The 13,073-nt window shown below is 39.5% G+C and overlaps 1 protein-coding gene and 1 long non-coding RNA gene across 5 annotated transcripts in view; both read left to right on the top strand.

Annotated features, from left to right (window-relative positions):
• Positions 1–864: 864 nt before the first annotated feature.
• Positions 865–8,509, top strand: LOC123983503. Of its 3 annotated transcripts, none has more exons than XR_006828200.1 (7): positions 865–1,019; positions 1,138–2,302; positions 2,482–4,838; positions 5,104–5,182; positions 5,366–7,484; positions 7,612–7,766; positions 8,086–8,506. It is a non-coding gene; the product is annotated as an uncharacterized LOC123983503 (long non-coding RNA). The 3 variants fall into 3 exon arrangements; XR_006828201.1 differs by having other exon boundaries at positions 5,104–5,165; positions 5,369–7,484; positions 8,086–8,505; XR_006828199.1 differs by having other exon boundaries at positions 5,104–7,484; positions 8,086–8,509.
• A 3,263-nt stretch (positions 8,510–11,772) lies between these two features.
• The window catches only part of snx29 (sorting nexin 29), a 356,821-nt gene continuing 355,520 nt past the window's right edge, over positions 11,773–13,073 (top strand). For both annotated transcript variants that reach the window (XM_046069743.1, XM_046069744.1), the window contains exon 1: positions 11,773–12,177. In XM_046069743.1, coding sequence (XP_045925699.1) covers positions 12,171–12,177 — 7 coding nt within the window. In that variant the 5' untranslated portion in view covers positions 11,773–12,170. The remainder of the gene's footprint in view (positions 12,178–13,073) is intronic.

Raw genomic sequence — 13,073 nt, forward strand, 5'->3', positions numbered from 1 at the left:
AATTATTGTTGACCGGGAAATATGATTGAAAAGTCATTGAATTATTGTTGACCGGGAAATATGATTGAAAAGTCACTGAATTATAGTTGACCGGGAAATATGATTGAAAAGTCACTGAATTATTGTTGACCGGGAAATATGATTGAAAAGTCATTGAATTATTGTTGACCGGGAAATATGATTGAAAAGTCATTGAATTATTGTTGACCGGGAAACATGATTGAAAAGTCATCTATTTATAGTTGACATGTTACCCAGTCAACTACAAATCAATGCTTAATCAAGTATAATCGGGGCAACTATAAATCAATATTATTCCAATGTCACGCTCATACATGGTCGTTTTTCATCAGTATTGCAATATTGATTCAACATTTATTTAGGGTTGAGATTTCAATCTCAACCATTCTGATGATTCAGATGAAAAAATCAATATTTATTCAATGTAGTCTTGCTATCTGGGTTGAACTAGAGGTGTTCCGATTCCGATACCAGTATCGGAAATGCCTCCGACACTGCCAAAAATGCTGACATCGGTTTCGGAGAGTACTGGAGTCCAGGCACCGATCCAATACCACATAATTTATTAGAAATAGGAATCTATTTACGGTTTAGCTCCGTTTGTTGGCAGTTGCGCTATGCTGCCGTTGGCAGCTGCTGTTTTAGAGCGAAGAAGAATTGATCACCTGACGCTACCTTAAAAGAAGCTAAAGTTAGCGCATCATGTCGGAGGTTTGGCAGTACTTTACAGTGGATGGCGACATGCAACATATGCAAAGGAGCAATTTTGAGGGGTGGCACGAGTGTTGCAAATTTCAACACCAGCTGTAGAAAATCCTCCTTCCTGACAAGTTCCAGGGGGGTGGGGCTTAGCCACAACCTGTCAGGCCACACCTGAACTGATAAAAGGCCTGATGAGGCCCTGCTCAGTCCTTTCCATTTGTTTGCTGCAGCATGTGGGTTAGCATGAAGCCTCGCTAATCCTTCCTAGTTGACTGTGTACTGGATGCATTACTTGAGTAAGTTCTGTATATCTGCTATTGTTGTTTCCTTGTTTAACAGCTAATAAGTGCTTTAATTTGATTATGACCCGCTAGAGTAACTTCTGTCTACTGATTGTTTTCATTTGCCTTTTAGCTGTTCAATCACCTGTCAGTCAACTGTTGAAGTGGGAAACTAAGGACAATAAACTGTTGAACGGCTCTCATCTCTGGTCCTCATACTCTAACTGGTGTGCCAATGCAGAAGCTCTATACATTATCCAGCTTCCACAACCGCAAGTTTCTACACCAGCAACTTAAACATTTGAAGACGCGTCCCACTAAAGAGCACGACGAATTTACCAAAGCTAAGGGGAAAAAGAATGACAAACTGCAGCAGCAAACTCTGGAAACTGCCTTCCAGCGACGAGATAAATTCCCCAAAGACAGCCAAAAAGCAACAAAGATAACCGACAATTTTGGAGTGGACGTGCATGCAATCAGCTTTACCACAGACATTTGGAGCTCCGACGTGTGCCCCATGTCTTTGCTAAGTTTAATGTCACACTGGGTGGACAGAGTCAACATTTACCCCTCAAAGTGCGGTGCTGCACGCCAACGAGTTCCGAGGGTCACATACTGGCACATTCATTGCCGAAGCAATTGAGGGGATGCTAGTAAAGTGGAAAATTCCCAAGTCCAACGTTCATGTTTTGCACGACAACATGAAGAAAGCCATGGACGAGATGTATGTACCAAGTTTGGGATGCTTCACCCACACTCTCCAGCTGGTGGTGCATGATGGGCTACTGTCACAGAAGTGAGTGATGCACTGGTGAATGGTAGGAAGATAGTCACGCATTTCAAACACTCGCCACTGGCTACTACATCCCTGGAAGATATTCAAAAAGATCCAAATGCCCACCAAATGTGAAACCAAGACGTAGCAACGAGGTGGAACAGTACCTACTATATGGTCGAGTTTACTGGAGCAGAAGCGGTCAATTTCAGCATACGGAGCTGACCATGACCTGCCAGTGACCCTTACGGCTAACCAGTGGGCTTTACTGGAGAAAATAATCACTGTTCTAGCACCATTTGAAGAACTGACCAGAAAGATTAGCTCCTCCACCTCTTCTGCAGCTGAAGTAATCACCTCAGTCACAGTGCTGAAATGCCTGCTTGCTCGGGAGAACGAGGGGGACACGGGTATAAAAACCATGAAAACAACCCTTCTTGAGGCTGTCCAGAAAAGATTTAAGACCATCGAATGAGCCCTTGTATGCAGTTGCCACTCTTTTAGACCCACGATTCAAAGACAGGTATGTCTAATATTTTTATTAAATGTCTATATTATAAACACAATTTTGAAATGGTGTTTGGGATAACTAGATATTGCATTATTATTGATTACTATTGCATTAATATGTTACCACTAAAATCTACTATGGAGGAGGTTGTTTGTTTTACACTAAGATTTATTTTTTTTAATTGTTTTTAGATGCTTCACTGGAGCACACAGCATCAAGCATGCCAAGGATGCTCTGACCCGAGAGGTGGAGAAGATGGAGGAGTTACTGAGCAGGACCACACCTGAGGGAGCAGAGACAGTGCCAGAAAACCCCCATAAAGCCCCACATATGGAAGCACAGCTAGCAGAAAGAGCAGCTTGAAAGGCCTGTTTGAGGAAATCCTGCAGGAGCATGATGAGGAATAAGTAGCACAAGCACACAAGTTCAAATACAGACATATTTGACAGAGCAAACGGTCCCACGCTCAGACAGCCCATTCCAGTACTGGGGAGTCAACGAAATTCGGTTTCCCACCCTGGCTGCCACTGCTGCAAAGTTTCTTTGCTCCTTGTACCAGTGTTGACAGTGAGACTGTTCAGTGCAGTGTCCAACATTGTTGATGCAAGAAGGAACAGGCTAGGAGGAGAGAGGACAGAAATGCTCATCTTGAAGAAAAATCTGCCTTTGCTCTTGAAATTATGAGCAAAATGCTACTGCAGTGTGTAGCCTACTTGTTTTAAAGTATTTTGTTTAATGTGTAGCTGCTGCTCTTTTGATTTGTTTTTTTTTTTGTTTACTTTATAGTTTGTTGGAGTACTGTTTTATTCTGTTCTATTTAAAAATTTAAATGCCTTTTATTTTACAAAATTGTGGCTGCACTTTAATTTAAAAAAAATAATTATTCCTATATTTAAGTTGCTGTTGCACTACTGTTTATACTGCTTCCATTTGATGTATTCATTCATGTTTTACAAAGGGTTTAACCTGAGCCAGGCCTTACCACAATGATAATCATATAACAGTCATGCAGGCATAGTACGATCTTTTTCTTTTAACACACTGGTATGGGTATCAGTACTTGGTATCAGCCGATATCCACAGCACGAGTATTGGAATCCGTATCGGGAGGGGAAAAAATGGTATCGGAACATCTCGTACACAGTTGTGTATGCAAGCGGGCTGATTTTTACTGCTGTGTTTACAAATGTGTTGCAGCTGATTGGGTAACACCTCTGACATGCCCACCAAATGGGGAAGCCCATTGCACAATGTCGATTGAAAAACTGTTAATAACTGTTTTTTTTGTTCTGACTTTATTTTATAACCGTACACTGGGATGACCAGAAGCAGTATGTGGAGACAGTTTGCCGTTTTCCTGTTATGCTAACTGTAGCTAACATAAGTTAACGTAACTATCACCAGTGGCTGAAACCTTTCCAGACAATCGTCCACATTTACGATTTTTCATCTGGGGCTGTTTGTTGTTACATGTGCTTTGGTCTGGTAAGTGGAAAAAGTTCTGTTTTCAGGCGCAGTCATTTTAAGAGAAAGGCTAAAGTTAACGTTACTTGAAGTTAGCTGGCTAACACAATGAGGTAATGTTAATGTTCACTTTGCACTGAACTGCTGTAACTTAACGTTAGTTAACATTACTTTAGTTCTATACGTTACTGTGGAGACAGTCAAACTCTGCCTTCATATAAATTAACAACCGGTTTCTAAACGCAGGGTTTGTAGTAAGTAGGGCTTGACCCCGAATATTAGACGGTATGGGTACAAATTGGAGTTTCAATTTTGAGATTGGATTGTGGGTTTTTTCGTGCGCCTGACCTCCGCTGAGAGCAGTGAATGTAACGCTCCAGTTCACATCAAAGGGAAAACGAAATGAAGCCCTCAGCTGTCTGGGAGCACTTTAAACTGTGTGATGACAGCAGTAGCTAATCTGTAGGCTGGAAACAAACAACATAATGAACACAACTCTAAATAATTGAGGCCAATTGTAGAAGAAGAGCATTTAGTCGCTATAATAAAAGTGAAATTTACATAATGTTAGATTTCGTTCCGCTGCCAGAAATACCGCTCATCCAGTCTGCTCTCCGTCTGGACCCCCGCCCGCCTAAACTATTCCCGGATTCTGCTGTGGACCAGGGGCGGCTTGTTCATTAGGGCGGCCGGGCGCCGCAACGCCAAGCTGGGAAAGGCAAGAGATTTTTGTCTTCTACCACACTGTAGTTAGCTGTGACTGTTTGTGACAGACAGCTTGTCTCTGAATATCGCTGTCCAATCAGCGTCAAGTCGTGTTCCGTGGAGTCCCGCCTCTTTTGGTGCGGTTTCAGTCTGGTTGTAAATTTCCCAGATCTCTCTCACAGACTTTCATGTAAAGGCAGTTTTTTCGAGCTGCACCTGCTGCAATGCAATCTCTATGGGTTCCGGGAGGGCTCGCAGGGCTCGGACTCGGCGGTCCTCCAGCTTGTTGCTCTCACTACAACCAGCTGCTGTACAAAACGTACGTTCAGGCTGAAAATTCGACCGTGGTGTTTCGGGAGATGCAGTGACTTTACCAGCGGTGAGTAAGACACAGTATAAACAATACATGTAAGTTGTTAAGCTATGAGGAGAGGAAAAGTCCGCTAGCCACTTGGCTAATTTATGCTCCGTAAAATACCATAGGCTAAGCCAATAATCTTGATAGTTATTATTAAGCCGAATTTTATGCTTATGTTAATGTGATTGTTATTAAACCATGTTTTATGTGTGGTGGAGTCAATTTAAAGTCAGCTGCACTTAACAACTAACAATTATTTTATGTGTTTTTTTTCTTTTATTGACAGAAACCGAAGAAGAAAGAGGAGGTAGCATGATGTGGCCACAACTGGCATCTTGTCAGAGGAGGGTAAAAAGAAGGAAAAAGTAGATTAGAATATACCTTTTATACTGTATTTGCCCTTACTGTATTTGCCTTTACATCCAAAGATCTGTTGATCTTAACTGTGGACTGTTCATTCATTGTAGACATTGACAATGAACTTCAGGATGTAGCTGTTCACAAATACTGTACAGTATGTAGCCTAAGGAACAATCCTTGTCTTCTAGCAGACTAAGACCATTGAACTGGTCACCTTAGCCATCATCGCAACAATTGCCCCCCCTGAGAGATTTGGCAGGAGCCGCCACTGCTCTGGGCCTGCTTGGATCAGACTCTCTCAGCAGCCACCAACCCGGTTTGGCACACATCTATTTTCACTCTGCCTCGCTCTTCACCTGCTAAATAACCAATCTTTTTACCCTGCAATAAATATTCCTCTTTTATCTAAGTCCTCCCTTTCTTAGTCCTGCACTTGGGTCTGCTAGCCTTGCCATAACAAAGTTAAAAGCAAAGATTTGGTAATAATCACTTAGTTAGCCTAGCAATGAGAATAAATAAACGGAGCGCTCTCTAGTTTTTTTTTCTCTGTCTCTCTGTTTCACAGGGACACAGAGACACACACCCATGCCTGCTGTTATCTCTCCCCTAGCCGATCCTCCCTCACTTCTTGGGCATTTATCCTTCTTCTGCTGTTCTGTTCTATCTATGAAATACATAGCTGTAGCTCTTGAAATGACAGCCTGCTTATCAACACACCTTTAAACAATGGCCATAACGGGGAGCTTCAATTATTCACTCTTAATTACTATCGAAGCGTCGTAGCTCAAAAAATGACATTCGGGCCAGCCCTAGTAGTAAGATGTAGGGTTCCGCAAAAAGTAAAAACATCCATAATGTGGAACAATAGAGCCTGGTTTCACTGATAGGTTAAATATGCTATGAAAACCCCTCCAGTTTTTTTTCAGATTTTCTAGTCAAATTAGTTGGAACTGTGTAATTATCATGTTTGTATGATAAGTATTTAATATGTTTATATTGAACTTATATCTGTTGTAATCTGTTTATAATAATTATTAATTTATAATTATTAATAGATCTGTCCTCTCAAGTGAACCTAAGCACTGAGTTACCTTGAGCTTGTAAGAGATTTCGGCAAGATGCATGCTGAAGTAGTGTTGATGCATGACTGAATGTTTCATTTTATCAGAGGTGAACCTAATAAACCCCTCAGCCCTTCATTCTCATCTGAAGTGGCTGTAATATGTATTTGTAAAGGAATATTTTCCCACTGTGTTTATGAAAGTTGGTGAGGAATGTTCAGTTTTTATTTAAATTTAATTATTTATGGCAGATGCAGTTTGTGGTCTGGTGAACTGTATTGCGTTATAAACAGCTGAGTCTCTTTTATTTAGCGTGGCCTCACTGATATAAATGGGATAACAAAATATCAGAAACACCGGTCCATGTGATCCAAAATTATCATACAGTTGAAACAAAAACTGCACATTATCATTTTTATGAAGGGAGGATTTATTGCAGAAATGTTGGATTAGACTGCATTAAATTTAGCTAGATGTACCTAATAAACTGGTTACTAAGTCTAAATACATTTATCATAACAATAAACTCCATACCCATATCACATGTTTGTGAAAAGTGTTTACACGGCCTTTATTTTGTAAACTAATCAAAAGTTGGTGTTCTTACATTGTGTGCCCATTAACTATAGTGATAGAACTGGAGGCAGCAACATTTCACAGTGGATGACATTTTAACATAAATAAGATAATTTAGCCTTGACTGGAGACATAGGGGGATATTGTACTGTTTTAGAAAAGTGCATTAGTCCAGCTGTGACTGTGAGATTTTATAATGAATATGTATATTTAGCAATTTAAAATTCTCATAGATTTCTTTCAGAAATGATTGGCAGTGATCAAAATCTGAGAAAAGTAAATATCTATTACAGCATTAAGTGTAAAAAATTTTCACTGTAGACTCTGTTAAAGGCTGTTATAAACTTATGATGATGCGGTTGAATGACTTCTTTATGGTTCTGTTTAGTACCTGACTGAAATTCTGTCTCAACCCTGTTCAGACCAACAATGGCATTGTTGAGAAAAAACACACAAGGGTCTGTGTTTGTGTGGGAATGTTGCTTCAGGTAGAAGCTAAATGATGAAATATTATAGAATTAGACTATGTTAAAATTTATTTGATTGGCTAACTCAATTCTTAGTCACATAATCTTTCATTTTGATGCAGCAAAACCAGGTTAAAGAAATTTGCAGGATGACCCTGCATTTTCTTTTCTTGTCACTGCAGTGGTCCGTGTCCATTTCTCAGGTAAAAACTATATTCTTTTTGCCATATAGCCAGCCATCCTACTTAAAACAAATAATTGATGCATTATGTTTTCCTGTCAATGCCCAAGTTGAAAACCACTGATCTGCATACATTTATGTGTTTGCAGGTGTTTGCTGAGGTCATCGCTTTACAAATGTTGCACCTATGCAACCACTTCTACTGCGAGCTTGAGAGATGCATACCACAACTGATTGCCCTGTACAGACAGAAGGCCAAGAGAGCAGAGGTCCTGCAGAGATCCTCAGGATTTATGACCTTCAGGTGAGTTTAAGATTACCTTTGCCATAACAACAATGTTGATCACATAATGGTCAGTGAATACTGATTGGGACCTCTGTACTATAATAGTGAAATTTGATTGTTACTGTCTTGTGATGACTAGGAGGGCAGAGCCATCTACTTTCAATTGTCATGTCTCATTTGCATTTATTTTTAAGTTTTCCAGTACATGATCACGTTAAAAGCCATTTAAAAGCTTATTTTTTAATTCTTGGGCTGCCCTGAAAACATAATACAAGACAGAAAATCCTAAATTTCTGTATGTGCTGAGCATGACTTTTTATTTTTCTCTCCGTCCAAGACACCAACTCCATCCATGACCGGTCGCCATACAGAGAGATGTACTCTAGGCCTTCTCCACAAGCAGCTCACCTGTGGTTGTTACCACAGAATCGCGGGTGAAAAAGTTCAAAATGTGAGCTATAAAACATACATGGGCAGTAACACATACGGCTGACAATGAAGTTGAAAGCGGACAGATAGCAGCCTGTATGTGTCTGTCGCTGTATGATACAACAAGAGAGAAACTGAAAAGGGCGGTGCAAGCTGGTGTGTGTGCAGCGTTGTGCGGGACAGCACTGTAGGCGCTTGTGCGAATCTCCACATCCCACAATAGAAAACTGAATACCAACCCAATGAAGGAATAGTCAAATATTTGGGTCCAGCCCTACTGCACTGGCTTCCAAATCTCTTCTATTGTCATGTTTAAGGTTATGGTTAGCTTCTATTTCTCACCCATTGTTTGAGTCACTGTGTTTGTTTAAATTTGACTTGTCTTTTAGTAGTTGCAGCTGGATGCATTTGTTGTTATTGCTATCAATATTATTATTTTAGAATTACATTTGTACAACTGTTGCACTATATAGCTTGATGTGCTGTAAAAATATTTGTATAATAATAATTATTTTGATTGTCAATCTAGGAACAACATGAGGTACACATGAGATGCCGTCCGACCCTCTGTGGCCTCCCAGTAAATCTGCTAGAGGATGACTTCAAAACCTGCAACGTAATTACTCAGTGTACTCACAGAAATGTCAATATCGACGACAAGTAGTATGAAATGTACTACAGGAAACCAACTTGAATGCCTCTTCCAGCAACCGACAGGTTTAAAGAGATTAAAGGATATGTTTGTGTTTTTTTGTAGTCTATCTCCAAACAATGCTAAAATATGATGCGTACAGTGAAAAGGTTATTGTTGGCTTTTATCATTCCTCATCTCAATTAAGCATCCCCTTTATGGGCATGGCCCAATTGTAAGAAATTAGGGACAAATCCACACTTCTCCTTTCATGAAAAAACATTTCCCAAACCTCCCAAGACCTGGGCTTTGATTCTGTGTGTATTTATATTAGTAGCACTGTCTTTGAACAGGATGTACTTTTAGGAAAAAATGAGTATGTGTAACCAATGTGTAACAAAGAAGAAACAGACATCAGAACGTGGCTAGAGGGCACAGGCAACTGCTCACTAATGAGGACAATAGGTCTAAGTTGAGCAGAATGAAGTATACATTGCAGGGATCCCAAAGCCTAAAGTCCCCATATGAGGACACAGGATTTTAGGAGGTTAAGTTTAGTTGAAGGTAGGGATGGGGATCGATAATTTTTATTGATATTGATACCCTTATTGAGACTGCTTAACGATCCGATTCCTCTATCGATACTTTACTATTATTTGGTGACGGTTATTTGGTAAGACCAGACCCAACTGAAATGAGGTAGACCTGCACGGTATGAGGAAAATATTCAATGTGCAATAAAATTGTTATATATTTAGATGACATATGACTTGCGATAAATAAACAAATATTGAAGTGTGCATATTAACTGCCTGGTTGTTTTTGAATTTGATATTTTAAATACAACTAAATGTTGTTTCTAGAGCAGCAACATTAATGTTTACAACAGCAAAGTCACTATGTAAACTCAATATCTGACATCACAATACTGAGTGACGTTTAAAAAGAATAAAAACTCAGGCATCAGTCTGTCTCAGTCACCTCCTCTCTGCTGTTAGTCACTGCCTGCAGGTAACGTTATCTGGTTGAAGGAGCCAGCAACTGAGTTTACAACAATGTGCCAGATTTTAAGACTACAGAGCAGTCTATGCTCCAGACAGACATCTTTCTATTTAGCTTGTTTTTAACATTAGGCTAATTGCCAAGTTAACATTAGCTGTGCTTGTATAAAACATGCAGGATGAGAGACTGATTATAGAGATGATTAAATGAACCCTTTGTACATGTTTAACGTTACCTTACAGACAGGTGTATTGATAAAGTATTGTCTTTTTACTCGCAAAGGTTTTATTGCAAGTACTTATAGTCATCAGTGTAGCTGTCGGCAACTCGAGTAGTTTGGTGCCAACTTAACTTCACCGTCAAATCATGACAACCACCAGTAACGCTCAACATTTTGGCATGTGAGTATTGTATCAAGACAGGCTTGGAAAAAATAAATAATATGCTTTTAAATGTGTGGGGGCACCGATGAGAATGCAGTGCTAGCTTTCTTTTAAAATTATACTTATAATTGGATTGTTTGTATTTTGCAATGCGAAGATCAACCAGACATTGCTGACACTCCTCACTGTGGACACTGACACTGACGCTCCTGGTGCAGTCCGCTTCAGCCAAAGTGGAAGGTGGCTGTGGATGGATTTATCTGTTTCTCTGGGCGTGGTGATGGTACATTGGATAAAATACATGCCTATGGTGTAAGACACCCGAGTTCAATTCCCCACTGTGACACGTCTACCAATGTGTCCCTGAGCAGGACACTTTACCCCTGGTTGCTCCAGAGGCGTGCGACCTCTGACATATATAGCTATTGTAAGTAGCTTTGAATAAAAGCGTCAGCTAAATGTTAATGTAACTCATGTGAACTCCTGAAAGCACTTCTAAATTGACCGTTCAGGCCACAAGATGGCAGTGATGATATCACTTCCTCCTCCTGCAGGTTCAGCGACCTGTTCCAGACAAAACACAGTAAAGTAAAAGGAAATTTTGTTTAGCTCATAGGGCTTTGCTCAAGAGATTCAAGTTATTATGACTTAACACCTAAAAGAATTAAGAATCTGTAAATAGAGAATGTTCAACATTATTGCAAAAAAGAATGAAAACAAATTTATTGTCAAAACTGTTGCTGGTTTTTTATCTGATAAAGCAGTCAATGACTTAGTCTATTCAGCTTTATACAAGATGTTCCTTATTTTGAGTCTGTTAAATGTAGAAATGACAGAAGATGTTTTTTGATACTGATTGTTTACTAAAGTGAACTTGAATTGTGTTAATAGAGTTGTATTCGTATTTTTGAGGACTACTGAAAATGAGAATATTGTAAATTTTAAGTTGATTGTAGTACAATAAATTTTTTTGAGCAGATTTCCCTGAGTATAAGTTGTACGGTGAATCAGTGTAATTTAGTATTCAGAAATTAAAGATTTTAAAAAAATATATTATATTTAAGTTAAGGTTTACTCAAAAATATTATTACCACTACTTAAAAACCTGAACTTATTCAGGTTTACAGTGAATATTCAGCCTTTCATTACATATTCGCCTATGTACATTTGATATTCTCAGGGTTTAATCGCATATTATTAAAGTGGATCCAGTATTCAATTACAAATTCTCACATTAAATCCATTAGCTAACAAAATTGTATTCTATATTCTCTGTTTTTCATTTAATTTTCTCATTATAATCATTATAATAATATAACATAAAATTCTATAATAATCTATAATAATTTATAATGTGTGTGTTTGTGTATACATAGTTTAACATAGTAGTTTTTTCTTTAAAGATTTAAATTCAGGTTTCAATCTTTGCCCACTCCTGCACAAATTCCATGAAATACCCACATCCCTGCCTGGAAATGTTACTTTTGTAGTTCCATAACACTTTTATAAAAGACTACAACTCCCACTAGGGCTTTCCTATCATATGACAGCTGTGTGTTTTGTCATGTGATCATGACACTCTGCTCAGAACTCCGTTTCCCTATTTCGCAGTGCCGCTGTCTACAACCTGAAAACACTTTCAGTTCTTAACGCTCCCCCACACTTACAGGTGATTTCACGGCTCTGAAATTACACTCCGGTTTGTGCTTAGTACAGCTGATCTGCTCACCAGGCTGTACAGGACTTACATGTCAGACTGTGACTCACAGCCCCAGCGGCTCCCCGGCAGGCCTCTCTGTTCACCGTGTGAGCATCAGTCCTCACGCCGCTGTCGGGTGGGAGCAGCTCGGCCACAGAGGCAGCATGGGCCCGGTGCATAGCTAGCCTCTGCACACGAAAGCCACAGGAAGGGAAGAATCACATCGGAGGTGAACTGATTAGCTTGAATGTCACTGCTAACGGGGTCTGGCTGTCAGAATGAACGGTGAGTTCTGTTGTTTCATGTCCTTTTTATTTAAAGCACAACGTGTCAAATCATGCGTGCAAGAGGAGATTCAGTAACTTGTTAATAGTTTCTGTGTTCAGACAGTTAAGTTAGGGATTTCTGCTGACTGGTTTTAAAAGCTTAGGACTCTGCAGCGACTTCCCTAATGTTAATATCCAGTAAATGGCCTTTCTGCTCTTTCAAGTTAGAGTTAATAAATTGCTTTTGCTTCAGAGGAAATCAAACAATTCAGCACTATGTAAATACACTATTTGAGGCTCTGTTACATGTATTTTCATGACTCTGTCCAATGCTTGACTAACAACAGAACCAAGCATTGTGACAAGTTAATAAGAGAAATCATCTGAGGCTGTAAGAAGCGTTCAGGTTATATAAGTGTTGTTATGACAAGTTGCTGGCCTGAATCCCATGTGATCATGTGGGTGGAGGAAAGTACCTGCTCCAGCTTCCATCCCTCTTCAACTGCTGAGGCACTCCACCCAGAGCTGCTCCAGTGGCAGTTTGTAGAGGGATGGACTTGGACTGGAAAACTCCTGGTAAATATTAATATGGATATATAAGTAGTAAACATTAAAAGACACGATCCATGTGAGTGTGTCCATGTCCATGTGACTACTAATATTTGCACCTTTTTGCTAAAGAAAAAGAAGGATCGTAATTAGGGCTCAGGATGATTTTCATTGCTCATTACCTGTTTTACTTTTCAATGTTCGGTCAATAAAATGTCATTCGCTGTTTTCTCAGAGCCTAAAGTGATATCTTCAGATAACTTGTCATCTTACCCACAGTCTAAAACCCAAGCTATTCAACTTACAGTCATAAATTTAAGAGAAAAGCAGCGCATCACACACACACACACACACACACACACACAC

The sequence above is a fragment of the Micropterus dolomieu genome, linkage group LG14 (assembly GCF_021292245.1).
Source record: "Micropterus dolomieu isolate WLL.071019.BEF.003 ecotype Adirondacks linkage group LG14, ASM2129224v1, whole genome shotgun sequence".
In the NCBI taxonomy this organism is placed as follows: domain Eukaryota; kingdom Metazoa; phylum Chordata; class Actinopteri; order Centrarchiformes; family Centrarchidae; genus Micropterus; species Micropterus dolomieu.